The sequence below is a fragment of the Sebastes umbrosus genome, chromosome 13 (assembly GCF_015220745.1).
Source record: "Sebastes umbrosus isolate fSebUmb1 chromosome 13, fSebUmb1.pri, whole genome shotgun sequence".
Classification (NCBI taxonomy): domain Eukaryota; kingdom Metazoa; phylum Chordata; class Actinopteri; order Perciformes; family Sebastidae; genus Sebastes; species Sebastes umbrosus.
In genome coordinates, this window is record NC_051281.1 from 10,082,193 (window position 1) to 10,109,577 (window position 27,385).

Genomic DNA, 27,385 nt, shown 5'->3' on the forward strand with positions numbered 1-27,385 from the left:
AAACAAATAAATAAACTGCAGCTTTAAAGGCAAAGTTGTGTTTCTCTGTTAAGACATTGCAGAACCGAGATTAAAGAATACAGCAGAAATGTGCAGTAAATAACCATACAGGTTTTTTGCATACTATTTTAGGCTATGGTGATGTGAGCACTCCTCCTGTAGCGTCCTGGAGGCCTAGTGGTCTAGGACACAGGCCGAGTTTGAGACTGAGTCATGCATTTTACAAGACTTACAGTATGTAAGATCCACAGAAACATTTCAATGAATGCCTTTGTCAAATCAATCACTGCTAAAATGCTGTTGTTAAAAAAATCTTTCATAGTCTAGAGCAGTGATTCTGTCAGGGGGTCCGCAAAATAATCTGCTATAAATTATAAAACTGTGCTGTATCATTAAAAAGCGCGTATTTACAGATGGGGACCATTTGTACCAATAAAACAAGCACATTTTGTCCATTACTCCCACATGTAGTGCATTAGGGCATGGCCACCTTGTGACTGACCGGTCCCCACCACGGCGTTGTCCGGTCTGGGAGTTGTCCGTGTTGTACCTTAACCAAAAAATCAATATGGTGACGGCCAGATACCAAGATGGTGACGGCCAAAATGCTGAACTCGAGGCTTCAAAACGACAGTTTTAAACAGTCTACCACTTTGTTTCGCATTTACACAAACAGCTGGCTGTGTATGAAGACCGGCTTTTTTTTTCCAACACACACACAGAATGGACAGCCAGCAGACCGTGAGGAGATATTCGCTGAATCTGATAAAAACTGTATTGGATTAGAAGCACAGCAGAGCGGAGGCATCTAAACTTTTGTATAAGTTTATATTGAAGTTGTCTTGGTAACATATTTTACAACATTAGGCTATTTAAAATGCTATTTATTTATTTATTTATTTGGCATAATTCCCAACTGACATTTTGGCCGTTGATCATTAAATCTGCTGGACAACTAAACTGCCAATAAGCCAGCATATGCCGGCTAACGTAAACCCTGGTTCTATTCCTATTCTATTTCAATGGGTGCACCATATTTTTCTCGCAAACCAATCAGGGCAGACTGGCCTTTTTCGGGAGGGTGGCTGAAAGAGACAGGCGCTAAAACGGAGCGTTTCAGACCGAGGATGAATACAAGTATATTCAGAGAGACAGTTTGAGAAAAAAATTGTTTTTTGAACATTAAAGCATGTAAACATGTTCTAGTAAAAACCCAAACTACAAGTATGAACATGAAAATGAGCATGATATGTCCCCTTTAAACAACATCTGTATATGTCCAACTGCAGATCCCAATGTCTCAACCTCATTCTCTAATCTGTCTAACTTTTAGGAAATTTTAGTTTTTTTCAACTGTCTTTTCTTCCATTGAACTACCATGACTAAACCCCTTATGGACCATCGTCATGTCCAGTTGGTCACAAATCCAAATTTGATAATGTGAAGTCACAAAGTATGAGGTCACAAAGTATTTTCTAATGCAAATTCATTGCAGCCCAACCCACCTCTTTGTAGAATTAGTGTATAAAGCTCAGCGGAGGCTTTTGTCTTGTTCAGTTGGGAGGGTCGCAGCAGCCACCTGGAGGCTTTCATATGTGTGAGGTACCTTGGAACATATGTGTAAAATGTGAATTTGCATTGCTGTTCAAATGCTGTATGCTAAATGTTGTTCTGTGATTACTGATATCTACATCCTGACATTTTGTCACAAGTGACTGAAAAGACCGCTGCCGACTGCATCATAATCCAATATCCAAATAAGAGATGATATATTCCTCTATGACCCTAGTCCATTTAGCTTTGCTGTTTTGACCAATGTGGTAAAACACACTGCTGCACGTTGGTATACAGAGATCAGTGTTGTTGAGATTTTTCACAGTTGTTCATGAAATAACTTCAGACGAACTCATGAAAGTTCTTAGACTAAAATTCAACCCAATGAGGTTACTCTGTGATTCTTTGTTTCTGTACTCTACAATTTAATAGCCAAGATAAGCTTCTCAATGTGTCTCCTCTGTGTTTCACTTTGTGCTACCCATAGTACACAAGAAAGAGATGGAGAACTCAACTGAGATTGTGTCTTTTGTGCTGGCTGCCTATGGTAACATTGGAAAGTTAAAATACCTGTATTTCAGCATAATGCTGTTATGGTACCTCTCCATTTGTGTATTCAATACAATTCTTATTGTGGTCATATATATGGACAGAAGGTTGCATGAGCCGATGTATATATTATCATGTAATTTATTCGTTAATGAAATAGGTGGCAGCACATCAGTTTATCCTATTCTGCTCTCACAGATGTTTTCAGATACCCATGAAGTGACCCTGCCATGGTGTTTTCTGCAGATGTGTTGTCTCTACACATGCGGTTCTGTTGAGTTTTGCAGTTTTGCAGCCATGGCATACGACAGATATGTCTGTATCTGTCATCCTTTACACTACAATGTCATTATGAGCACAGGGAGAGTAGGTGTGATCATTCTGATTATATGGATGTATTCATTTGTTAACTTTATATTCTCATTTTCATTAATCATCAACTTGACATTTTGTGGAAATGTCATTGACAAAGTGTTTTGTGACCACCACTTAGTAATTAAACTTGCATGTTCAGTTTCAATACTTCATAGCATATCTGACCTGCTTTTTGCCTTTATAACTATGGTTATCCCATTTATTTTAATTTCAGTTTCTTACATGAAAATTTTGTCTGTTTGTCTGAATACATCTAAAGAAAACAAGCAAAAAGCCGTCACCACGTGCACACCCCAGATTGTCACATTGTCAAATATGTTTGTCGGCTGCATTTTTCACTTTATGGATTCCAGGTTTGATGCGGCCCATGTACCGGATAAAGTGCGCATTATTTTATCTGTATATCTCCTAATCTGCCAACCAATGATCACCCCCTTTATATATGGACTTAAACTACCAAAAATAAGACAATCATGTAAAAGATTTCTGTTTGAAAATAGAAAATAAATATTTGTCTTCATGTTGCAAGAGTGTGTTTAGAGCAAGGAGGGGTATATGTGCTCTGTGGAAAAATAACATGTTTGTCTCCAGAGTGTGGCTTTAAAGTCAAGTACTCTTCTGAACTTAATACTTACTACATACTTTCCCTTTTCTGACAAAATCTCTACTCATTAAGCACCTATACTGTATGTAGGATTTGAAAATATCAGACTTTGGCGACTCCAATTTCCAGACACTAAAGTTGCGGGCCGGGCAGCTAGACAATGAACTGAAACTCAAAGCTCCATACGGCCGAGGGGAGCTGCAGATTCAGGTGATAATTCTCTGTAGGTTCATCACTGCAGGTGACCCCTTTCACATTAAACATTGTTTTCACATTGACATTTGATGCATTGTTATTAAATAAATATTGATTATAGATCATAAACTTTTATGTACTTCACTGCCTTTGGCTGAATCTTGTATCTTGTATCCACCATTATCCATCTTGCACATACATGGATTCCCTTCTTTTTATCTTATCTTATAAAACATGTTTATGTTCTTTTACCTAATAATTTTAAAGGAAATTTTTTAATGCTACGGAACAGTAGCATTAAAACAGTAGTAGACTATTCAGTAGAACTGTACATAGCAACCTTAAATTGCCAGTTTGAAAATGCAGAAAGATACCATTCTTTTTTTCCTGAGTGGTTTAGTAGATGAAATCCGTCTAAAGCCTTATTGGTAGCTGTGTCTTTTATGTCAACCCAACCTGTGTTTCTAATATGCACACTGACCTCAATCTCATCACAACCAGCAATACACTGATTAATGAAAAGCAGATTGTATTGATGAGGAGAAGCGGAGGAGGTTGGTCCACCGGAAATGTTTTCGATGTGGTGTCTGGTTGTGAACAGTTCGGATAGATGCTTTTTAAAGACACGCAGCTGTGTTGGAGGTCAAATCTGTGACCTCTGTGATAAGTATGCTAAGAAAAGACATTATAATTACATGTATATGAGCTGAATGACAAACACTCAGAGACTATAGCTGGGAGCCTGAGAAAGCTCAATTATCAATCTGAGGGATGAGTCAAATTTGCTGGCCACTGCTTCCGACTAGAGGTTTGGTTTTACTGTTTGGATTAAGCTTTGGTACATATTGCTCATGGGCAGCAATGTAATAATTAAAGACTCCAGCTATTGATTATGAATGTTGTTAGTGCACTGATTTCCCAGGAAGGTATTGGATATGTGGTGGATATGTCACCACCTGAATGTCACAGCCCACAGAACCAGTGATGTTAGACACTACTGATGGATGGAAGCAAGGGTTAATAGATGGATGGGATGAATAGTTTGTTGGGGTCTGCCAGTGCTGAATGAACAGCCCAGTGAACCAGAAGAATTAGAAAGCCATTAACTTGGTTTCCCCCTCCAATGTATCTCCACCTTAACGTGGTGGAGGGGTTGTGTGCCCCAGTGACCCTGGGAGCTATGTTGTTGGGGGCAATAGCTCATGGTAGGGTCACCCAAGGCAAAGTGGTCCCAGCCTCCCCACGAAGGTTTATTTTAGGGTGTTGGTAAGGAGGCTCTGACCGATTGTCAAACCTCAGATCAAGGAGCCGTAATGCGGATTCCGTTCCGCACTTTCAATGCTGCAGAAAGTTAAGGAGGAATTACGGAGAATGGAGAACAATGGCGTCATTGAGCAGGTGACACAGAGACTCTGCAGGGGCTGGAAGGTGTGGAGGTCTTCATGGACGACATCCTGGTCTATGGGACCTCAACTGAGCTGCACAACGCCCGGCTGGAGAAGGTCATGCAGGGCGTTGAGTCGGACGGCTTGAAACTCAACAAATAGAAGTGCTCCCTCATACAGAGCCAGCTGCGGTTCCTGGGTCACCTCATCAACCACTCAGGGGTCAAGCCTGACCCCGGCATGATGGGAGTAGTCGCAAGCTGTCACTGCCTACAAACATTCAGGAACTGAAAAGAGTCCTGGGCATGGTGAATTACCTAGAGATGTATATCCCAACCCACCTCTTTGTACAAGAAGTGTATAAAGCTAGGTGGAGGCCTTTGTCTTGTTCAGTTGGGAGGCTGGAGGCTTTCATATGTGTGAGGTAACTTGGAACATGTGTGTAAAATATAATTTTGGATTTATGTTCAAATACTGTATGCTAAATATTGTTCTGTGATTACTGATATCTACATCCTGACATGTTACAAGTGACTGAAAAGAATGTTGTCTGTAACATAATCCAACATCCAAATATGTGATGTTATTTTATCTATTCTGTTATATTTCATATTCTACTATATCCTCTATGACCATACAGTAATCCATTTAGCTTTGTTATTTTGACCGGTGTGGTGAAACACGCTGGTATACAGAGATCAGTGTCGTTAAGATTTTTCACAGTTGTTGGGAAAATAACTTCGGATGAACTTGTGAAAGTTCTGAGACTAAAATTCAACCTTAATGAGGTTACTCTGTGATTCTTTGTTTCTGTACTCTAGAATTGAACAGCCAAGATAAGCGTCTCAATGTGTTTCCTCTCTGTTTCACTTTGTGCTACCCATAGTACACAAGAAAGAGATGGAGAACTCAACTGAGATTGTGTCTTTTGTGCTGGCTGCCTATGGTAACATTGGAGAGTTAAAATACCTGTATTTCACCATAATGCTGTTATGGTACCTCTCCATTTGTGTGTTCAACACAATTCTTATTGTGGTCATATATATGGACAGAAGGTTGCATGAGCCGATGTATATATTATCATGTAATTTATTCGTTAATGAAATAGGTGGCAGCACAACAGTTTATCCTCTTCTGCTCTCACAGATGTTTTCAGATACCCATGAAGTGACCCTGCCATGGTGTTTTCTGCAGATGTGTTGTCTCTACACATGTGTTTCTGTTGAGTTTTGCAGTTTAGCAGCCATGGCCTACGACAGATATGTCTGTATCTGTCATCCTTTACACTACAATGTCATTATGAGCACAGGGAGAGTAGGTGTGATCATTCTGATCTTATGGATGTATTCATTTGTTAACTTTATGTTCTCATTTTCATTAGTCATCAAATTGACATTTTGTGGAAATGTCATTGACAAAGTGTTTTGTGATCACCACTTAATAATTAAACTTGCATGTTCAGTTTCAATACTTCATGGCATATCTGACCTGCTTTTTGCCTTAATGACTATTGTTATCCCATTTAATCTCATTTTAGTCTCTTACATTAAGATTTTGTCTGTTTGTCTGAATACATCTAAAGAAAACAAGCAAAAAGCTGTCACCACGTGCACACCCCAGATTGTCTCACTGTCAAACTTGTTTGTCGGCTGCATTTTTGACTTTGTGGATTCCAGGTATGATGTGGGCCATGTACCAGATAAAGTGCGCATTATTTTATCTGTATATCTCCTCATCTGCCAACCAATGATCACCCCCTTTATGTATGGACTTAAACTAACAAAAGTCAGGCAATCTTGTAAAAGATTTCTGTTTGATAGAAAATAAATATTTGTCTTCATGTTGCAAGAGTGTGTTTAGAGCAAGGAGGGGTATATGTGCTCTGTGAAAAATAACATGTTTGTCTCCAGAGCGTGGTTCAAAATCTATAGACAAAAATAATCTAGAAAGTTGAACATATCTTATATTCATATACTGTGCAAAAATTACAAAAAAGTGCAAAGCAGTTTTAGTGATATGTGGATTTATATTTGTTATTGCAGATAATTTCATGGACTGCATTAGTGATATGCAACCACTAATTTAAAGAGAAATAAAACTGTAAATAAAAATATTTGTCAGTTTTTTCAGAATATGTCTAAAATATGTGTGTAAACTAAATCCAAACAAGCCAAACAGTCATCCTCATACTATACCAATACCATTTTTTTCGTCATGTACCGTACCTAAAGGGGCAGTTCACCAATTTTACACATCAAGTTCAGTTTACTCGTCAAGACATCTCTGCCACTGCTGCTTTGATTTTGAAGATTCACTTTTTAATCTTTCTGTAACTTTATGGAAGTGCAATGAAAAAATTACTTTGAGTACCCATTTATTTCAGTTTATTACAACTTCAGTCTTATTTTCATAGCTTTGGTGACCAGCACTATTGGATAGAACATCCCGCCACTAAAAAATAAGTTTGTAACTAAGCAAAATGTTGTTGCCATGGTCAAAGTATCAGCGTGTAATAGGTCCTGTAGGAGGTGTACAGTTTCATTCCATTAACTCAATAGACCTCGTATTAGGGCATTACAGTACATACTGTGACCTTGAGGTCCAAATCAAGGTCCAAACCACAAAAAGTTGGGGCGATAAGGCCTGGCTCACAGTCATCGGGCCTCATTCACTAATGTGTGCATAGAAATAGTCTTACTTTGTGCACAAAAAAAGTGCACACGCAAATTTACGGTCGTATTCATGACACGTGCGCACCAGACGATTTTGTTCTTACCACCACATGTATGTTAGTGAATCAGAATCATTCTAAATTGACAGGTGTGTGCCCGCTATTTGCAAACAGCATACTGCCACGCCCCCATTTCTCTATATAAGAAAATGTTTCCCTCGAGGTTTATCATGGGAAATTGGTGAAGTTGTTGTAAAAGAGAGAAGCATGGCCCCTAAAGCAAAAAAAACAAAAAAAAAAACAACTTGGCCTTTTGGAGGTATATATTATTTTTAGGGTGATGACATCATAAAATATGACAAGACACTTGATGCTTCATTCAAAATCCCAATAGAAGCTTCGAAATATATAGTATATTCAAATTATGACAATAATTGATGAGGATGAAAGGGCATCAGTTTCATAGTTATGTAATACATTTGGCCAATGCATTAGTAAATTTACAGTTTTAAATAGCCTATTGTTGTCTATTAAAGCCTTTCTTAATGAATGTGGTTTTTATATGAGAGGCATTTAGTTAAAAGGTGTGTGTTTGCTTTAAGGCAGCCGGACGGGCCTTCATCATTTGTGCGTACGCATTGTCTCAAGCCATTATAAATTTATTCGTAGAGTAAGAACAAATTCAGGTATGAAAATATTGATGAATCCTGGATTTGTGCGTAAAATATTCGTACGCACGGTTTAAGCACAGATGTGTGTGTATGTAATGTTCCAATTCATAAATTGGATGGGCTTGAGGTCAGAGCTCAGTGCAGGCAAGGAATAAAATGGGGGGGGAACATTTCTATTTAATAAATAGGTATATAGATTCTTTTTTTCTTTCTTTTCTTTCTTTATTTGATGCCTTTTTGTTTTCTTTATGACTTCTAATTGCTTAAATTTTCTTGATTTCTTGTGTTTATTCTTTCTTACCTCTTTCTCCTTTACTACTACTTCGTCTTCATCCCTTCCTTTCACCAATGTTTGTGATCAGCTCTTGTTTCCTGTTTTATTGTTTTCTGTGTAAAAGTTTCCAGCAGGTTTTGGCTCCAACTTTTACTACCTGCAGAGAAAAACAGAAAAAAAAACAATGTAGGAGGCAGAAGAATGGAATAGAGTGAGATATATATATATATATATATATATAACGTTGGCTAATGTTAGCTGGCTGACGCTAATGTTAGCTTTGTGTTTGTTTGCCAGGTGATACTGTGACTTTGCCCTGACTGCTATAGACCCTTTCATTGCCATTGCTGGGGCAACAACTTGGGTCCAAGTTTACTTCCTGTCAGCTACTGCATTAACAAACATTGCAACAGGAAATACAAAACTTTAATTAGATGCCTGAAATAAAAGTCCAACTAGTTTCCACGTTCACCCTGTGCATGTGTGCATGACGTAAACTTTAGTCCGTCTAACCTTTCAGACATTTTCAGTTTTTCCAACTGTCCCTTCCTCCGTTGCACTACCATGACTGAACCTCTCATGGGCCATCAGCCCCATTGTGTCCAGTGGGTCAAAAATCCAAATTTTTAGTATATGAAGTCACAAAGTATGAAGTCATAAAGTATTTTCTAATGCAAATTCAGTGCAGCCCAACCCACCTCTTTGTACAATTAGTGTATAAAGCTCAGCGGAGGCTTTTGTCTTGTTCAGTTGGGAGGGTCGCAGCAGCCGCCTGGAGGCTTTCATATGTGTGAGGTACCTTGGAACATATGTGTATAATGTGAATTTATGTTCTAATACTGTATTCTAAATGTCCTGCGATTACTGATATCTACATCCTGACATGTCACAGGTGACTGAAAAGATTGTTGTCTGCATCATAATCCAATATCCAAATACGTGATGATATATTCCTCTATGACCGTAATCCATTTAGCTTTATAATTTTGACCAGTGTGGTGAAACACACTGTTGCACGCTGGTATACAGAGATCAGTGTTGCTGAGGATTTTCACAGTTAGAAAATAATTTCAGGTAAAGTCAAGATAAGCTTCTCAATGTGTCTCCTCTGTGTTTCACTTTGTGGCACCCATAGTACACAAGAAAGAGATGGAGAACTCAACTGAGATTGTGTCTTTTGTGCTGGCTGCCTATGGTAACATTGGAGAGTTAAAATACCTGTATTTCACCATAATGCTGTTATGGTACCTCTCCATTTGTGTGTTCAATACAATTCTTATTGTGGTCATATATATGGACAGAAGGTTGCATGAGCCGATGTATATATTATCATGTAATTTATTCGTTAATGAAATAGGTGGCAGCACAACAGTTTATCCTCTTCTGCTCTCACAGATGTTTTCAGATACCCATGAAGTGACCCTGCCATGGTGTTTTCTGCAGATGTGTTGTCTCTACACATGTGTTTCTGTTGAGTTTTGCAGTTTAGCAGCCATGGCGTATGACAGATACGTCTGTATCTGTCATCCTTTACACTACAATGTCATTATGAGCACAGGGAGAGTAGGTGTGATCATTCTGATTATATGGATGTATTCATTTGTTAACTTTATTTTCTCATTTACATTAGTCATCAAATTAACATTTTGTGGAAATGTCATTGACAAAGTGTTTTGTGACCACCACTTAGTAATTAAACTTGCATGTTCAGTTTCAATACTTCATAGCATATCTGACCTGCTTTTTGCCTTTATGACTATTGTTATCCCATTTAATCTCATTTTAGTTTCTTACATGAACATTTTGTCTGTTTGTCTGAATACTTCTAAAGAAAACAAGCAAAAAGCCGTCAACACGTGCACACCCCAGATTGTCTCACTGTCAAACTTGTTTGTCGGCTGCTTTTTTCACTTTGTGGATTCCAGGTTTAATGTGGCCCATGTACCGGATAAAGTGCGCATTATATTATCTGTATATCTCCTTGTTTGCCAACCAATGATCACCCCCTTTATGTATGGACTTAACCTAACGAAAGTAAGACAATCCTGTAAAAGATTTCTGTTTGATAGAAAATAAATATTTGTCTTTGTGTTGCAAGAGTGTGTTTAGAGCAAGGTGGTGGAAAAATAATATGTTTGCCTCCAGAGTGTGGTTTAACATTTACAGACAAAAATAATCTAGAAAGTTGCACATGTCTTATATTCATATGTGTCAACTGTGATATTTGGGAATCTAATCACAGAAAAAAAAAAGGGAAAGGGCCTGACAAAGTACTGTACATGTAACAAACTGAATATACAGTTCATGATTTGGTATAAAGTCAGATCTAGTCAGCTAGTGAACAGCAGGTAAACAGATAGTTGTGGCCACCAGAGGTCAGTATCAGCATTACTTCTCCCAGATGTGCTCAAAAACTAGATGAAGCGATGCAGTGATCAAAAGTGCAAATGCATTTACTTAACTTTTAATGATTTCTCATTACTTTTCACACAACCATCACATAGAAAGAAATATTCATAATTGTGTTCCTAATGAACAGATATATGTTACTTCTGTGTTGGTTCATTCACTGTGTGTAAATAAGCAGAGGTACAAAACGTTTGACTCTATAAATCAGTTTGAAGTAGTGTAGTATTGTGTAAAAAGACACACCAAGTTATGAAGAATCAGATTTTTCACGCAAAGCTTTTTTTATCCAAGGTGTCAGGGAGGGTATTAGGCCTACTATTGGTGTGATCTGAATGAAAATCTATGTCCTGGTGTAAATGACAGGAAAGATGTATTTCATTTTCACCTTGTTTATCACCACTAACTAATTACTAATGTGAACTTATGTTTGATGTTTGTTTTTTTTCCTATCTCAAGTGAGGACATTTTTGCTATCCAACATCATTTTTTATATAAATACCATTAAAGTGATTTTGATTGTATGAGGAGTTTTGAGGACACAAGACAATTTGGGGCAAGCATTTGCTGTTTTCCAAACTGAAACACAGTGTTTTTTAGGATTCGTGTTGCTTTTGTGGTCTCAAAACGGAAGCTTTTGTTTCTAACAATTGATTCAAACAATGGAGAAACACTGCGATGTAAAGTTAATGTAGCAGGATGATTACAGTTTTTCTCAGTCGCTTTGGCTCAATTCTCAAAAGAGAATTGTTTTTTAAAAAATCAAATCAAATTCCATTCATTCAGCAAATTGCACGTGTTTTGGCATGAGTGCAAAAGAGTAAGAACAATTGTCTACAATTTGCCCAACAACCATTTGCACGTCTTGCTGATCGAAACTGATGAGTTGAATCTCTGTGAAATTGTCATACGATGCGATAATACGATAATACTTTATTGTCAGACATGTCTGAAATTTGTTTTAAATCACAGCAGCTCCAACATCACAACATCACAGAAAGGACAAAGACAAGAAACAAGGATACATACATTTAAACATTACAATCACAGAAGACAATATTTAGGGCCCTTCAACGTACATTTGATCTGGGATTAGGCTCCATATTTAGTTTTAGGATTTACTGGTGTACAAAAGAGTGCTTCAGTCTAACCTTATTAAATCGTGGAACCCTGTATCTCCGATTTGATGGTAACAATTCATATTCACTGTCCAAAACATGGTTGGGGTCAGAGACGATGGTGTTAGCCAGATTTAAGATGTTATTATGATGGACTGATTCATAGAGTTTCTCAAGGGGTTGACCTACAATCTTTGAGCAGATTTTCATTTGGTGAAGCAGCTTTGACTTTAAAGTAGTGGACAAACTCTCGTACCATGTAGTATAACAATACTGTAGAATACTGTTCACAACTTCTAAACAATCTTTCATCGTCTGAGCAATCACATGCAAAATTATCCATTCAATTAACAAAATCTGTAAGACATACAGTACATGTATATCGCATAAATGTCCATTACAAGGTGTTACATACTGTGAGGGGGTACAACAGGTCATTGTTGCAGGGTTTGTTTGGGTTTTTGTGGAATTAATTTTCTGTTCATTGTATATGACTTTACATGAAAGTGAGTTTTCTATTAATAATACATGTTGCACATTGCTAAACAAATACATTTACTGTATAGAAATGTGCATATCCCTTTTCTATGTACTGCAGTATTGTACAGTATTGACTTAGCCTTGACTTGGACTATTACAGTAACAGAAGGCAAACAGACTGCTGTACTGTATTTACAGCTTTGGCCAGCAGAGATCAGTAACACACCAGAGTGTAACTGTGTGAGGAGGACTAACCATCATTACACTGATGTTACATCTCACCGAGCAGCAGTTATCTAACCATCAGCTACAGGCCTGTGTAATGAGAGACTACAGGAGGATTAAGCTTTCTATGGCTCCATGGGGAGAAGTCTGATACATGTGTCGGCTGGGCCCTGAACACTAACTTTAGGCCTACAAGGTTGAACATTACATGTTGTTGTGGAGTTAGAGAGAAGTTAAAGAAGTTATCTTAACGTTAAACTCACCAGTCTTCTGTCTTCTGTAGCAGGCTGGTCTCTGCTCGAGGGAAGAGGCTAACAGATAGCAAGACGAGGCTAGCTGCTACTAGCATAGCACTCCACAGAGGGCCTCCTTCTTCTTCTTCTACTACTACTACTACTTCTTCTTCTTCTCTTCTTCTTCTTCTTCTCCTCCTCTGCCTCCTCTTCTTCTTCTTCTACTACTACTACTACTACTACTTCTTCTTCTTCTTCTTCTTCTACTACTATTACTACTACTTCTTCTTCTTCTTGTCCTCCTCCTCTGCCTCCTCTTCTTCTTCTTCTTCTTCTACTACTACTACTACTACTACTTCTTCTTCTTCTTCTTCTTCTCTTCTTCTTCTTCTACTACTACTACTTCTTCTTCTTCTTCTCTTCTCTTCTTCTTCTTCTACTACTATTACTACTACTTCTTCTTCTTCTTGTCCTCCTCCTCTGCCTCCTCTTCTTCTTCTTCTTCTTCTACTACTACTACTTCTTCTTCTTCTTCTCTTCTCTTCTTCTTCTTTTTCTCTTCTCCTCCTCCTTCTCCTCTACTTCTTCTTCTACTTCTTCTTCTACTACTACATCTACTACTAGTTCTTCTTCTTCTCTTCTTTTTCTCTTCTCCTTCTCCTCTTCTTCTTCTTCTTCTTCTTCTACTACTACTACATCTACTACTTCTTCTACTACTACTACTACTTCTTGGTCCTCCTTCTTCTTCTTCTCCTCCTCTTCACCTCCTCCTCTTCTTCTTCTTCTTCTCTTCTTCTTCTTCTTCTTCTCCTCCTCTTCACCTCCTCCTCTTCTTCTTCTTCTCCTCCTCTGCCTCCTCTTCTTCTTCTTCTACTACTACTACTACTACTACTTCTTCTTCTTCTTCTTCTTCTACTACTATTACTACTACTTCTTCTTGTCCTCCTCCTCTGCCTCCTCTTCTTCTTCTTCTTCTACTACTACTACATCTACTACTACTACTACTTCTTCTTCTTCTTCTTCTTCTCTTCTTCTTCTTCTCCTCCTCTGCCTCCTCTTCTTCTTCTTCTACTACTACTACTTCTTCTTCTTCTCTTCTCTTCTTCTTCTTTTTCTCTTCTCCTCCTCCTTCTCCTCTACTTCTTCTTCTACTTCTTCTTCTACTACTACATCTACTACTAGTTCTTCTTCTTCTCTTCTTTTTCTCTTCTCCTTCTCCTCTTCTTCTTCTTCTTCTTCTTCTCTTCTTCTTCTTCTCCTCCTCTGCCTCCTCTTCTTCTTCTTCTACTACTACTACTTCTTCTTCTTCTCTTCTCTTCTTCTTCTTTTTCTCTTCTCCTCCTCCTTCTCCTCTACTTCTTCTTCTACTTCTTCTTCTACTACTACATCTACTACTAGTTCTTCTTCTTCTCTTCTTTTTCTCTTCTCCTTCTCCTCTTCTTCTTCTTCTTCTTCTTCTACTACTACTACATCTACTACTTCTTCTTCTACTACTACTACTTCTTGGTCCTCCTTCTTCTTCTTCTCCTCCTCTTCACCTCCTCCTCTTCTTCTTCTTCTCTTCTTCTTCTTCTTCTTCTCCTTCTCCTCCTCTTCCTCTTCCTCCTCCTCCACCTCTTCTTCTTCTCCTCCTCTTCATCTTCCTCCTCCTCTTCTTCTTCTCCTCTTCTTCTTCTTCTTCTTCTTCTCCTCCTCTTCATCTTCCTCCTCCTCTTCTTCTTCTCCTCTTCTTCTTCTTCTCCTTCTCCTCCTCTTCCTCTTCCTCCTCCTCCACCTCTTCTTCTCTTCTTCTTCTTCTTCTCCTCCTCCTCTTTTTCTCCTCTTCCTCCTCTGCTTCTTCTTTTTCTTTTTCTTCTTCTCCTCCTCTTCTTCTTCTTCTCCTCCTCTTCACCTCCTCCTCTTCTTCTTCTCCTTCTTGTTCTTCTTCTTCTCCTCCTGCTCCTCCTCTTCTTCTTCTTCTCCTCTTCTTCTTCTCTTCTTCTTCTTCTCCTCCTCCTCCTCTTCCTCCTCTTCTTCTTCTTCTCCTTTTTCTCCTCCTCTCTTCTCCTCCTCTTCTCCTTCTTCTTCCTCCTCTGAGACTGTTATCTAGTATAATGTTAAGTCGGTGGAGTACTCTTAAGTTGTATTTCAGAAGTCATCTCAGCTGTCTCTAGCCCAGCTCGGTTTCCTTCATTTCTAAATGTAGTAAATTGAAGGTACTCATCACTGCAGTAGGCCTACTCATTTACATCACCATGTGGTGCTGCTGTTGCATTTTGTTTACTAAACTGGATCATTCTTATGTGGTCTACAGTGGAGCAGAGTATTAGCATAAGCAATGAATGTTAATTAATATTAGTAATATAAAAATCACTGGTCTCATAGAGACTTTGGTGTTATTTATAAAAATGTAACTTTTGCGTCAAAATCAAAAGAGATTTCTCCTCATTTTTCTCTAAGAATTAACCACTTGTGTACTTCTATTCGTCTATCTGTAGAGGATGCTGCAGTATGACAAACTAATACAATATGTTCAGAAATGCAACAGAGGTGTGGCAAAATACAAACAAAAAAATCCTGTTGTTTAATGCTGGTATATTTATTCATTTATTTATTAATTTACGTGTTGGTATGCTCAACTTTCAAACACTTAACTTGTATTTAGACATTTTATTTTTGTATTTTATTCTGTTATTTCTATTCTGTGTAAATACGTTGAGAAAGCTTCCATGTATGTATATACGTGGCGAAATGAACCTGATTCTTTCATCAAGTAAAAGATGTTTAGCAGGTAAACAGCATCACGATTATCCCCTACTTAAGAACTATTCAGAGAGATGTTGCTGTTTCAAAGTGGGGTAGTTTTAGTGGACATGTACAAGCAACACAGACCCAGCACTAAGTGAAGTTAAACAAAAATGTACTGTATTCACATTTACACAGAATGATTTGTTTTTGTATGATTAAAGCTGCACTCAAATTCCTTGTATGTGCAGACATACCTGGCCAATAAAGCTGATTCTGAGGACAGTGCAAGCAATGAAGAGCATCAAGTTATTTATCAATAACATTAAGGATTATAGGAGTTGTGTTGTTCACTTATTAGCCAAATGCTCTGCTACGCAGCATCACAATGTTGCCTGTGTGTCACTGCTGAAGTCTACAAAGTCATGTGTCCTGCCTATGAATGAAGAGCATTTTCACTGGCGTGTCATAAGGTTTAGGTGCTAACTAAGTGAGAGCAATAAGGGCCAAACTTGATTTAGGTGGTGCATTATTTAACAATAAATACCATGCATATGTTGACAAAACAATCTGAACTCAAGGTCCACTCACTCTGGGATTGAGATTGTTTTGTCAACTGCAGTTTCCAAGGTCAAGAATTTACCACGACACTCAACAAGTCCACCTCTGAACACAAAGCACAGGAACCCACGCGTTACAAACCTTATCGATTTTATTCAAACTGTACACGTACAACAGGCTTATCTCATTAAAAAACAAGTGAAAAAGACAAAAATGAGTGTCCCCATAAATACAATATGCCTTTACAAAACAGAGTCTGTGTTTACTTGGTAGGTTGCATATGTTCCAAATAAAAAAAAAAAAAACACTCATATTCCTTCTGAAAACTTAGTACAAGACAAACACATCAGTCTGGTATCACTGACGCTGGCAGATCTCAGCTGCCTGAAGGCAATTACACTGAATACTTTTGCCTTGTTAGGCTAAAACATGGACAGATGACTCATGTGGTGGAGTGTTGACCTGTTTCCTTACTCATACGAATTTTAACCAGGGTCTGAGGTATGTAGTGCATTCACTTGGGAAACTTATAGTACACAAACAGCTTTAACATTATACTAGTGTATATGTTCTTAGTGTTAGTATGTGAGGATCCAGGACACCGCTTTACAGACTAAAAATAACTAGAGTACCAGGTTTATAAGGTCATAATGTGGTGAGTTTACCCTCCTTGCTGCAGGGTGTTTCCATTCATCATTCACATGTGATGTATATAGAGAAAATGTGCTATATGACAAGAAACAAAACCTTCTGGCAAACATATGCTGCCTTGCGGCCGACTCGAGGACAAAAACATGCTTTTCTGCTCAGGTTTCCCCACAAGATACCCTCCCGATATTATTATTTAGTCAGACAAAGACAGTGTGGTTTGAATAGTCAGTGTACTGCATGCAACAGAGGATTTCCAATGGGACAAAATCACTGGTTACTGTTTTACATTGATGCTCTTGTGACCAATAATGTATTCAGCACTATTATGTGAGGAAATTATTATTATAAATGTAGTGTTTTCTCACTGGAATTGCATGTTGAGTTTCCAATGAAATTTCAAAAACTACATGTGTTTCAGAAAATAAAACAACAGTACTGAAATACACTTTTGGGTTGTATTATTCTAATGATAGGAGCATTTAGTTTCCTTCTATTGTATTAAAAAGTTATCTAAAAAAATATATATTATTATGAACTGGTCACTAGGCAATGTGTAAATTGCTGTATTGTCTCCAGTGATTTTGTCCCAGATATAACACTCAACCTCTGCTCAACACTGCACAGTCTGCCTCCACTGCTCTCCAAATAAAAAATATTCCCACATGGCTGTGACCTTTGACCTCCTTCGTGGTGTTTCCATGATTTAGAACATGAAACATAAGTCTTGTTTCCAGACGCAGAGAAAATAAATGCGGTTTCTCCATGTTTTTGAAGGCTAAAAATAACAATTCATTAAAACCTCTAAAATGTTCAGTCTGCTGCTAACCATGTAACACTTCAAGTGAAATTATAAGGGATTAAGGCAGATTCAGTTACACTGGGTAGAATACAGGCGTGAATGTGTACAGTCATCTTTATCCAGGATAAAATAACATCAAAAATCCTGAGCAACCATTTCCACCTGGTGTGGATTAAATCTGGATCCTTGAAATGGTGCTTTGGATGTCTTAAAAGCTTAAAAGTCTTTTTGATGGGGGGGATCCAACAGTTGAGAGACCACACACAGAGACAAACAATGAGCTGTTGTGTCTTCGTTGCAGAGAGTGGAGGCCTGTGTGTGTGTGTGTGTGTGTGTGTGTGTGTATGTATGTATGTATGTGTGTGTGTGTGTGTGGTCTCTTTAACTGTTTGATCCAGGTCATCCTGTGGTGAATCAGTCATTTTTTAACACTTTTAACCTTTAAGATAGCTGTGCAAACCAATACATAACTTCATTCACCTTCGGAGTGAACATTCAAAACAAGAGCAAAAATACTCAACAGTCTGGAAAAAGTTAAAAAATAAAGTAAAAAAAAAAAAAAAAATGAAATAAAAGTTTTGATTTCTGGGCAGCCACTTGGCACATAATGGCGTGGAGTCACGAGTTTGATTCTCAGATTAAAAACAGGCGAGATTGTACTCTGCAATATCTAACACACATATTAAAGCATTTCAGTCTTTAGCTAAAAGCAGAGTAACTTAAAAATGTACATGTATAATCCAGGCATTCATGAATTCACAGTCAGAGGGGTGTGGCGGCTGTAGGGATCAAACCTTTGACCTTTTTTTTTGCTGCAGACAGACGGGCCGCCATCAGTCTTTTCTGCTATGGTGTTTTTTCCACTGAGAAACTCTCACCAGAGTAGACAGGAAGTACATTAAAAATTGTAATATGAAGGATTATAATCAATAATATGTAAGGAAGTTTCATATTAAAAAGTAACCTCACCAGTCTGGCATTGCAGTCCAAGGACCAGTATGGCCATTTTTACACCAGTTCATAATCCAAAAAAGATGCAAAAAGCCAAGGAGTGTGGGATGACAAAAACAAAAAAAAAGAAATATATAGAAAAATCATCCAGCTATAGATTGGTTGTGTGTCCAAAAGCCTGAATTGCTGTCACAACCCTGAAAATTATTAAAAATATGTCCAAAAATAGTATTAAAAAATGAAAGCTATTTGACCTCATTTACATGGTTATTTAAAGGTCCCATATCGTGCTCATTTTCGGGTTCGTACTTGTATTTTGTGTTTCTACTAGAACATGTTTACATGCTGTAATGTTCAAAAAAACTTTATTTTCCTCATACGGTCTGCCTGAATATACCTGTATTCACCCTCCTGTCTGAAACGCTCCGTTTTAGTACATTTCAATGGAATTGCAACGGAATTGCGTTACTAGGCAACAGTTTGGGTCCATGTTTACATCCTGTCAGCTGATGTTATTAACATACACTGCAACCGGATATAAAATGGGACACGTTTAGAATGTTTACGTTTAAAACCGTGTAATGGTCTAAAAGTTGTATATTTGTGACCTCCTTCGTGGTGTTTCCATGATTTAGAACATGAAACATAAGTCCTGTATCCAGACGCAGAGAAAATTAATGCGTTTTCGCCATGTTTTTGAAGGCTAAAAATAACAATTCATTAAAACCTCTAAAATGTTCAGTCTGCTGCTAACCATGTAACACTTCAAGTGAAATTATAAGGGATTAAGGCAGATTCAGTTACACTGGATAGAATACAGGCGTGAATGTGTACAGTCATCATTATCCAGGATAAAATAACATCAAAAATCCTGTATCTTGTGTAATGGTCTAAATGTTGTATATTTGTGACATCACAAATGGATAGAAATCCTATAACGGCTTGTTTTGAAACGTACAATTTCTAAATACGGGCTGTGTGTATTTCTCCGTATATTGAGCGTTTTGATAGTTTAACAGTATTTATATCGCACTTTAACCTGCTTTATAATATAAAAAACCTGAAAATCTCACTTCTTTTTTTTTACAATATGGGACCTTTAAATCTTTTTTCTTTCCTACCAAAACTTTACACTGTTGTCTCTCCATGGTTACCGTTGCTAAGGCGCTTGTAGAACCTCCGCCACGACTGAAGCGTCTTCCCGGACCAGACCCAGAAACCGGACGTGATCCCGACTATCATGGTCATCAGGTATTTGATCATGAACACGGTGAAGTCCGGGGTCATGGGGGCGAAGTTGTGCACCGGGCATGGGACGGCGAACCGCTTGCAGGTCTGCATGTGCCAGGTCCGCTGCCAGTGCTCCCTGAAGGCCTGCTCGTAGAAGTAACAAGCGATCACAATAGTAGCCGGTACCGTGTAGAGGACAGAAAACACACCGATCCGCACCATCAGCTTCTCCAGCTTCTCCGTCTTGGTGCCGTCGTGTTTCATGATGGTGCGGATCCGAAAGAGGCTCACGAAGCCAGCAAGCAAAAAGGAGGTGCCGATGAACAAGTAGACGAACAGAGGAGCCAACACGAAGCCTCTGAGTGCGTCAACATTGAAGATGCCAACAAAGCACACACCTGTGAGGACGTCTCCATCCACCTGGCCCATGGCGAGGATGGTGATGGTTTTAATAGCTGGGACTGCCCAGGCTGCCAAGTGGAAGTACTGGGAGTTAGCTTCAATCGCCTCATGGCCCCACTTCATGCCTGCAGAGAGGAACCAAGTGAGGGATAAAATCACCCACCAGATGGAGCTGGCCATACCAAAAAAGTACAGCACCATGAAGAGGATGGTGCAGCCTTCTTTTTTAGTCCCCTGAGCTACAGTCCTGTAGCCATCCTCTTTGAATTTATCCACACACACTACTTTGTCCTCCAGGAAGAACCCAGCAGCATAAGCAACAGCCACCATGAAATAACACCCAGATAGGAAGATGATTGGCCTCTCTGGGTATCGGAACCGCCTCATGTCCACTAGGTATGTGAGCACAGTGAATAAGGTGCTCACACAGCAAAGGATGGACCAGATCCCGACCCATAAACGTCCGAATTTCACCTCATCCTCACGGAAATACATGATGCCTGTTGGTTTTGTGGGCTCACATGGAGCTCCACAGTCATTCACACCCATGAATTTGTACCCCAGATAGGTAGGCACCTCCAGCTGGAGAGGGCAGGAGAACTGGTGGTTCTGGTTGTGCTTGGGCTGGTTCGGGTTGAGGTTGGGTTTGCCCATGTTTGGTGGGAGGGTGAGATGTTCTGGTGAATATGGAGATGATGACGAAGCAGGGCTGCTTGGTTCGGATGTGTTCTGACCCACGCAGATCTCTCCAGCACCGTGCACTGGAAACGCCTCACATCTGAGCCTCTCTGGCCACTGGAACCCGAACTTATTCATGAGGGCTTCACATCCTTGGCGTGCTCTCTCACATAAGGATCTACACGGTGGGATTGCTTGCTCCAGAACCGTGCAGACCGGTGCATACATGGAGCACAGGAAGAACTTTAAATCTGCACTGCATTGGACCTTAACAAGAGGGTAGAACTGGTGCACTTCTAGTCCGGCGTCCTCCTGGTTCGTGTGGCCCAGCAGGTTCGGCATGATGGTCTGGTTGTAGGCGATGTCGGTGCACAGAGGGATGGAGATGGGCTGGCAGAAGCCGTGTTCTGGCACCGATATCCCGCTTTCACTGTTGTAATGTTGAGCAAAAGAAGTGGAGAGCAGCCACATGATCCGCAGCAACACAGTGGTGGACCTGCAGGCCGCCATAGTTGAGGAGGAGGAGGAGGAGGAGGAGGGGAAAACTTTGATCCAAGTACTTTGAAAACGGGTTAAAAAACTATAAAAATCTACATTAATTGTGTCGCCACTTATCTTGTAGTCCGAGTACTTCGAGGTGCAATCAATTAACCGTGTTTTTCCCACGTGTTTTAATGATTAATCCAACAGAAACGTGACTTCTTCTTCATGGTCTTTTGTAAACTGACTCCTCCAAGAAGCAGCACTCTTCCACTCTCTCTCTCTCCTTCTCTCTCTGGATAAAAACACTTTAAAGTCCCATTTTTCTCGACGTAATTCAACAGCAAGTTATCCCAGCTCGTTTAGCACGTACGTAGTTACTTTAACGCAAAAAAGACGCGTTTAAAAGTAAAGAAAAAGGCTCATATTTCCATGGTTTTTGTCCGACTTGACTTCGACGCGGAGCGGCGGTTCACTGAGCGGTTGGAAGTCCAGAGAGCTCCGTGCAGATTCCACCGGTTTCAAGGCGCCCCCTCCTCCATTCCTCCATTCACAAGACCCCCACCGGCACCGACACCCAGGACGAGGGGCGCCTTGAAACCGACGGCCGCGTCTCAGCCAATCACATTGTTTGTTTTCCTACAGGACTCCTTCTTGATTGGCCTCTACTCCCTATGGATGGAAGGGAAATGTGTTACAGTGATTACATTACACCAGATATTATACAATAAATAATACATTTGCTAATAATATATTATAATATAATATATATTCATAATATATATATATAATATAATATAAATATATATATATTTTTATAATATTATATATATATATTTATGATATAATATAATATATATATTTATAATATAATAATATATTTTTTGCAGATTAGTTTTTTCAAAACAATTTGCCTTTTGTTGCTTTTTTTTTAATAGAGCTCTTGCATTTCATAGATGATGCATACAATTCAAACTTTATTGCAGACTCAAGGTCCAGATAAGAAAAAAATAAAAATAAATACATTACATATAATACATTACAATACAGGAAGCACTATAAAAAGTCATGATTCAAATATATTAAAGCATCTTGCACAAGCAATTTATAAGCCTATTTTCTTGCATTTATGGTAACAGTATGTCTATTGTATGTGTACTTTTTCTCAAACTGAGCTGCCTAAGGATGCAAAATGAATTTCAGTGCAAACTGACCATAAAGTTGTATCGTATCATGTTGTATTGTAAAACACTTAGCCTTTTGTCGTTTTTTAATAGAGCTTCTACATTTCATAGATGATGCATACAATGTATAAGCCTATTTTCTTGCAAAAACTCTCTAATAGTTTCTGTCTCAACCATTCACTCTGTTCTTGCTCCTGCAATAATCTTGCACGTGTTGAATTTTGCACAACTACATTTGCACATTTACTACCTCAATCATTTTTTATTTAAGAACAAACATAGTATCTTGCACATTTTGCTAAAGTTGTTAGTATCTTGCACACTTTGCTAATATAAAGTATGTTATTCTATGTTTATAATTTAGAGTTTTATGCTAGTTGTAGTAGTCGGGTATATTTCTATGAATCTCTAATGTTGATATGTACATCTTATTTACTTTTGTCTGGATAACCTGATGCTGTAACACCATTTTCCAATTTGGGATCAATAAAGTATATCTATCCTATAAAAGAGCAACATACAAATTAAAATAGTGAAACCCATAAAACAGAATAAAAAATAGAATCAGGTGAAATCAGGGAAGGCAGTTCGATAAAAGTTCATTTTGAGTTTAGATTTAAAAGAAGCAACTGACTCTGAAGCTGAAAGTACAGTGTTTAAAAATGTATTGAAAGTAAAAATCTGCTAATGTAGAAAATACTCCGAAATTTACTGTGTTACTTTTATTGAGATAATAACAGCACACAGTATATATTCTTATAGGAAACGTTGGAAATTGCAAATAAAGCACATAAACAAAGTCTCTATGAATTGCTGACCACATCTAATATGTTTTCAACAATTCAAATGTTAATAAAGTTGAATGCAAAGGCAGTTAAATCTGATTATCAGGCATACAAACACAGTAATGTAAGATGCATCTTTGCAGACCAACTGTTCAGTTTCTAATGTCTGTACTAAATCTGCATGTTGTAATGAAGCAGCAGGATAAAGTACATTATTCCATAACTTGATTTTCTTCCCTATTCTATAGTGCTTCATCTTCTTTATAAGCAACCACACCCTGTAGCACATGAGGAGTTCTCTGTTCACGACAGAAAGTTTACATCTGTTTAAGTTTGAAACTTTTTCCCATCTACACTATTTTAGTGTGCAGCTGTGAAGTCGAGCTCTCTCCATCTCTTCACACACACAGAGTCATTCACTGTGTGCAGGACATGTAAACACATTGCAGTGCAGTGAGTGAGCAAACCATGAAAAAAAACTAAATGGATTCCAGCATCTTAACCACTCGACCACAGCAAGCACCGCAAGAACCTGTTGCTGTTTACTGCTTAAAGGGTTTCACTGCAAACAATCAGATGCAGCTCCTGAGCTGATCTGTATCATTGTGGGAATTAACATCAACAACAGTCGAAGCGGTAGTAAATTGGATTGACAGCATGATCGATCTGCCCCAAAGGCGAGCGAGTGTGGGAGGTTCCTTGCTGCATTTGGTGTGTTTCTACCCAGAGTGGGATAAAAGAGGGTGGGGGTTGGTCGGGGTGGGGGAAGGGACAGGAAGAAGAGAGAAGGTCGAAGAGGGCAGGGGGAGAAAGAGAAGGAGAGGGAGCAGGAAGAGAAGCTGAACCAAAAGGAAAAGTCAGTATAAGTTCCCCGCTGTAAACTGGCCTATTAAATAGAAGTTAGATAGAAATAGGCCACTAGGCCAATCTGGATTTTTGACCCACCGCAGACTGATTCTCATCTTGAAACTGATTCAGGCAAAATGTTATCTCCTATTCCTAAAGAATCTTTGTCCTGCCTGTGACACACTTCACCAACATAATACAACTGAAAAGACTGGAAAAGTGGGTTGGACTTTCTAAAGATGGTCCCACGGGACAGGGACTACTTTGTCTCATTCAGCAACTACAGTCCCGTAAAGATTCTCCTCACAACTACATTGAACAAATAAGAGGCTAAAGTTGCAGGCAGGGCAGCTAAACAATTAGGTGAAACTCACTCTATAGCTCCATAAGGTCGAGAGGAGCTGCAGATTCAGGTGATAATTCTCTGTAGGTTCATTACTGCGGCTAACCCCTTTCACATTACACATTGTTTCCACATTGACATTTGATGCATTGTTATTAGAAAAAGTTCTTTCTACTCTTTTCCTTTATTTGTCCAGCTTTGTTGGGCTTGTCCCTAGCTATTACTTTTTTATATATTTCTGTGTAAATATGTTTGGTGAAATAAATAAAACCGGAGTCAAATTCCTTGTATGTATTGGTGCCTTCAAATGAAACTCCGGAGTTCAAGTGGTTAAGCCGTGAGAACACCGCTGCTAAGCAACGGCAATATTAACGTTACTGTTGGCGTCTAGAAGCCAGAGAGGCTAACAATTTAACAAGCTAGCAAGTAGGTAACATAATGCAGTAAATGCAAAGGCATAATGACAGAGGAGAAAGATGAGGCGGTTGGGAATATCAACATTTTCCTCTAACATATTGTGAAATTATGAAGAAAACAAAATATGACTAATATTACAATATATTCACTTATTATGCACCCAAAAATGAACTTTCATGGTCTCCGCCATTTCTGACAACGTCAACAAACACGTCACAACTCGTGAACTCTGAGCTTTCAGAAACTTTCCACTTACGAGGTTGTGAATACCACAAGAAGAGGGCGTTCATATGGACTCTTCTTGTGAACATGGTAAACACGAGCCCATTTGAAGGCACCATTTGTACTTGGCAAATAAAGCTGATTCTGATTCTGAAAATATCGATTATAGCAATTTAACTTCCTTCAATTTTATGTTCTACACTGCCTTTGGCTAAATCTTCACCATTATCCATCTTGTACTTACATGGATTCCCTTCTTTTATTTCCATTTTTTTTAAATCTTATCTTATAAAAATGTTTATATTCTTTTACTTCATAATTTCAAAGGAAATGTTTTAATGCAATGGAACAGTAGGCTCTTCAATAAAACTGTACATAGCAACATCAAGTGACCAGTTAAAAAAAAAAAAAAAAAAGAATTCCTGAATGGTTTAGTAGATGAAATCAGTCTAAAACCTTATTGGCAGTTGTGTCTTTTATGTCAACCCAACCTGTGTTTCTAATATGCACACTGACCTCAATCTCATCACAACCAGCACAACACTGATTAATGAAAAGCAGATTTTATTGATGAGGAGAAGCGGAGGAGGTTTGTCGACCGGAAACGTTTCCAATGTGGTGTCTGGTTGTGAACAGTTCGGATGGATGCTTTTTAAAGACACGCAGCTGTTGTGGTGGTCAAACCTGTGACCTCTGTGTTAAGTATGCTAAGAAAAGACATTATGATTACATGCATATATGAGCTGAATGACAAACACTCAGAGACTATAGCTGGGAGCCTGAGAAAGCTCAATTATCAATCTGAGGGATGAGTCAAATTTGCTGGCCACTGCTTCTGATTAGAGGTTTGGTTTTACTGGTTGGATTAAGCCTTGGTACATATAGCTGATGGGCAGCAATGTAATAATTAAAGACTCCAGCTATTAAAGCTACTGATTAAGAATGTTGTTAGCACACTGATTTCCCAGGAGGGTTTTGGACAAATCACCACCTGAATGTCACAGCCTACAGAACCAGTGATGTTAGACACTACGGATGAATGGACGCAAGGGTTAATAGACGGATAGGCAGGTGGATGGATAGTTTTTTGGGGGCTCCAATAAATCCAGTCCAATAATGACGGTGTTTTAAATGGGCTTGAAATGACTTTGATCCCTCTCTCGCTCACACACACTCACTCACTCGCACACTTGTCGTTTCTCCCTGTGGTGTAAAACAGCAGTTAGTAGCCACTCCAGGTCAAATGGACGCACTCCATCGTGTTAAACTGTAGCCGTTTGTTTGTCTGTGTGTGTGCGTATTTATGTGCATAGTGTCTGCACTGGTCAAGCAGATGTGGGCAGTCCAGCAGGTTTCCAGACAGTCAGTCACTGTTTGGACTGCGGTCTGCTGCAGCTGGACATCTGCTGGAGAGGAAAAAAAAAAAACTGTTACACAAACAACAACTAGATTTACAGTAGACCAGGGTGAAATAAACAAAACAGAAAGGATTTAGATGATTCGGACTGTGCTTGCTCAGTTCAGGGATAGCCAGAAGCGTGACCGCAATGCAAAGTATGCGAGCTACCGTGTGAAACCCAATACTGAACAAGTATTTAGATGTGGAGTCGAGGTGGAAAAACACAAGACTTGTTGTTTGGTCTGAGGAGCTTTTCAAATTTGAGGACGGCTTACAGGACATGTTGGCTGACCAAGTTGGTCTAACCAGCGCTAAGTGTTTCTGAGGAGCGTGCTAAAAAATGTTAATGCACCACATCAGTTCATGTTCATACGTTAATCCATATGTATGTGTGATTATTACGTAAATTATATATATTTGTAATCTTTCTTTTTGGTCTTTTTGTAGTTGCACTTGAAAATGTAAAGACTACATTCTCTTTCTGGTTTACAGTATTTTGTGGTTTTCTCATGCGGTTGGATATATTTGCACGAGACAAAAATAGAATCATGATTTATCTATACTGATTTTATAAAAAAGTCTGCGTGGGTGGTGCACATACTTCACCGAAAAAGTCCTTATACAGTTACTCTTTACTGTTTTACTGTATTAGAATTGTCTGCTGCACACTGTCCCACCAAATGCAAGGGTGTGAGGTTGAACATTTCGAAAGCTTACTGTGACCTTTTCTGCTTTAAATCTGGTTACATGAGATTAAAGAGGCTATAATGAATATTTTTACAGTGGTTCACATGACTACTTGTATATGAAAGGTGTTACCCACAGTGACCCACAGAGAATTTTCATCCAACTCTGCAGCTCCCTTCAGCTCCAAGGAACTGTATAGAGACTTTCAGCTCATTGTTTAGGGCCACAACTTTACTGTTTTGGTTAACTCCCACTGCTCTCATACACCCTTTTTCCCACCAAAATT

At 38.8% G+C, this 27,385-nt stretch overlaps 5 protein-coding genes across 6 annotated transcripts in view; 3 read left to right on the forward strand and 2 right to left on the reverse strand.

Annotated features, from left to right (window-relative positions):
• Nucleotides 1-8,438, reverse strand: part of LOC119500758 (olfactory receptor 52E8-like) — a 45,450-nt gene extending 37,012 nt beyond the window's left edge. For both annotated transcript variants that reach the window (XR_005209682.1, XM_037790662.1), the window contains exon 1: nucleotides 8,306-8,438. The gene's annotated coding sequence lies outside the window, so the exon portion shown is untranslated. The remainder of the gene's footprint in view (nucleotides 1-8,305) is intronic.
• LOC119500759 (olfactory receptor 4D10-like) lies at nucleotides 2,056-2,985 on the forward strand. Its single transcript, XM_037790663.1, has one exon. The coding sequence runs from the start codon at nucleotides 2,056-2,058 to the stop codon at nucleotides 2,983-2,985; it is 930 nt and encodes a 309-aa protein (XP_037646591.1).
• Nucleotides 5,563-6,489, forward strand: LOC119500761 (olfactory receptor 1496-like). Its single transcript, XM_037790665.1, has one exon. The coding sequence runs from the start codon at nucleotides 5,563-5,565 to the stop codon at nucleotides 6,487-6,489; it is 927 nt and encodes a 308-aa protein (XP_037646593.1).
• An 860-nt stretch (nucleotides 8,439-9,298) lies between the features above and the next one.
• On the forward strand, nucleotides 9,299-10,354 carry LOC119500760 (olfactory receptor 7G1-like). Its single transcript, XM_037790664.1, has one exon. It carries the CDS (start codon nucleotides 9,428-9,430, stop codon nucleotides 10,352-10,354), a length of 927 nt encoding a protein of 308 aa, XP_037646592.1. The 5' UTR covers nucleotides 9,299-9,427.
• Nucleotides 10,355-19,447: 9,093 nt separating this feature from the next.
• Nucleotides 19,448-22,022, reverse strand: fzd7a (frizzled class receptor 7a). Its single transcript, XM_037789849.1, has one exon. The coding sequence runs from the start codon at nucleotides 21,244-21,246 to the stop codon at nucleotides 19,555-19,557; it is 1,692 nt and encodes a 563-aa protein (XP_037645777.1). The 5' UTR covers nucleotides 21,247-22,022; the 3' UTR covers nucleotides 19,448-19,554.
• Nucleotides 22,023-27,385: the final 5,363 nt, after the last annotated feature.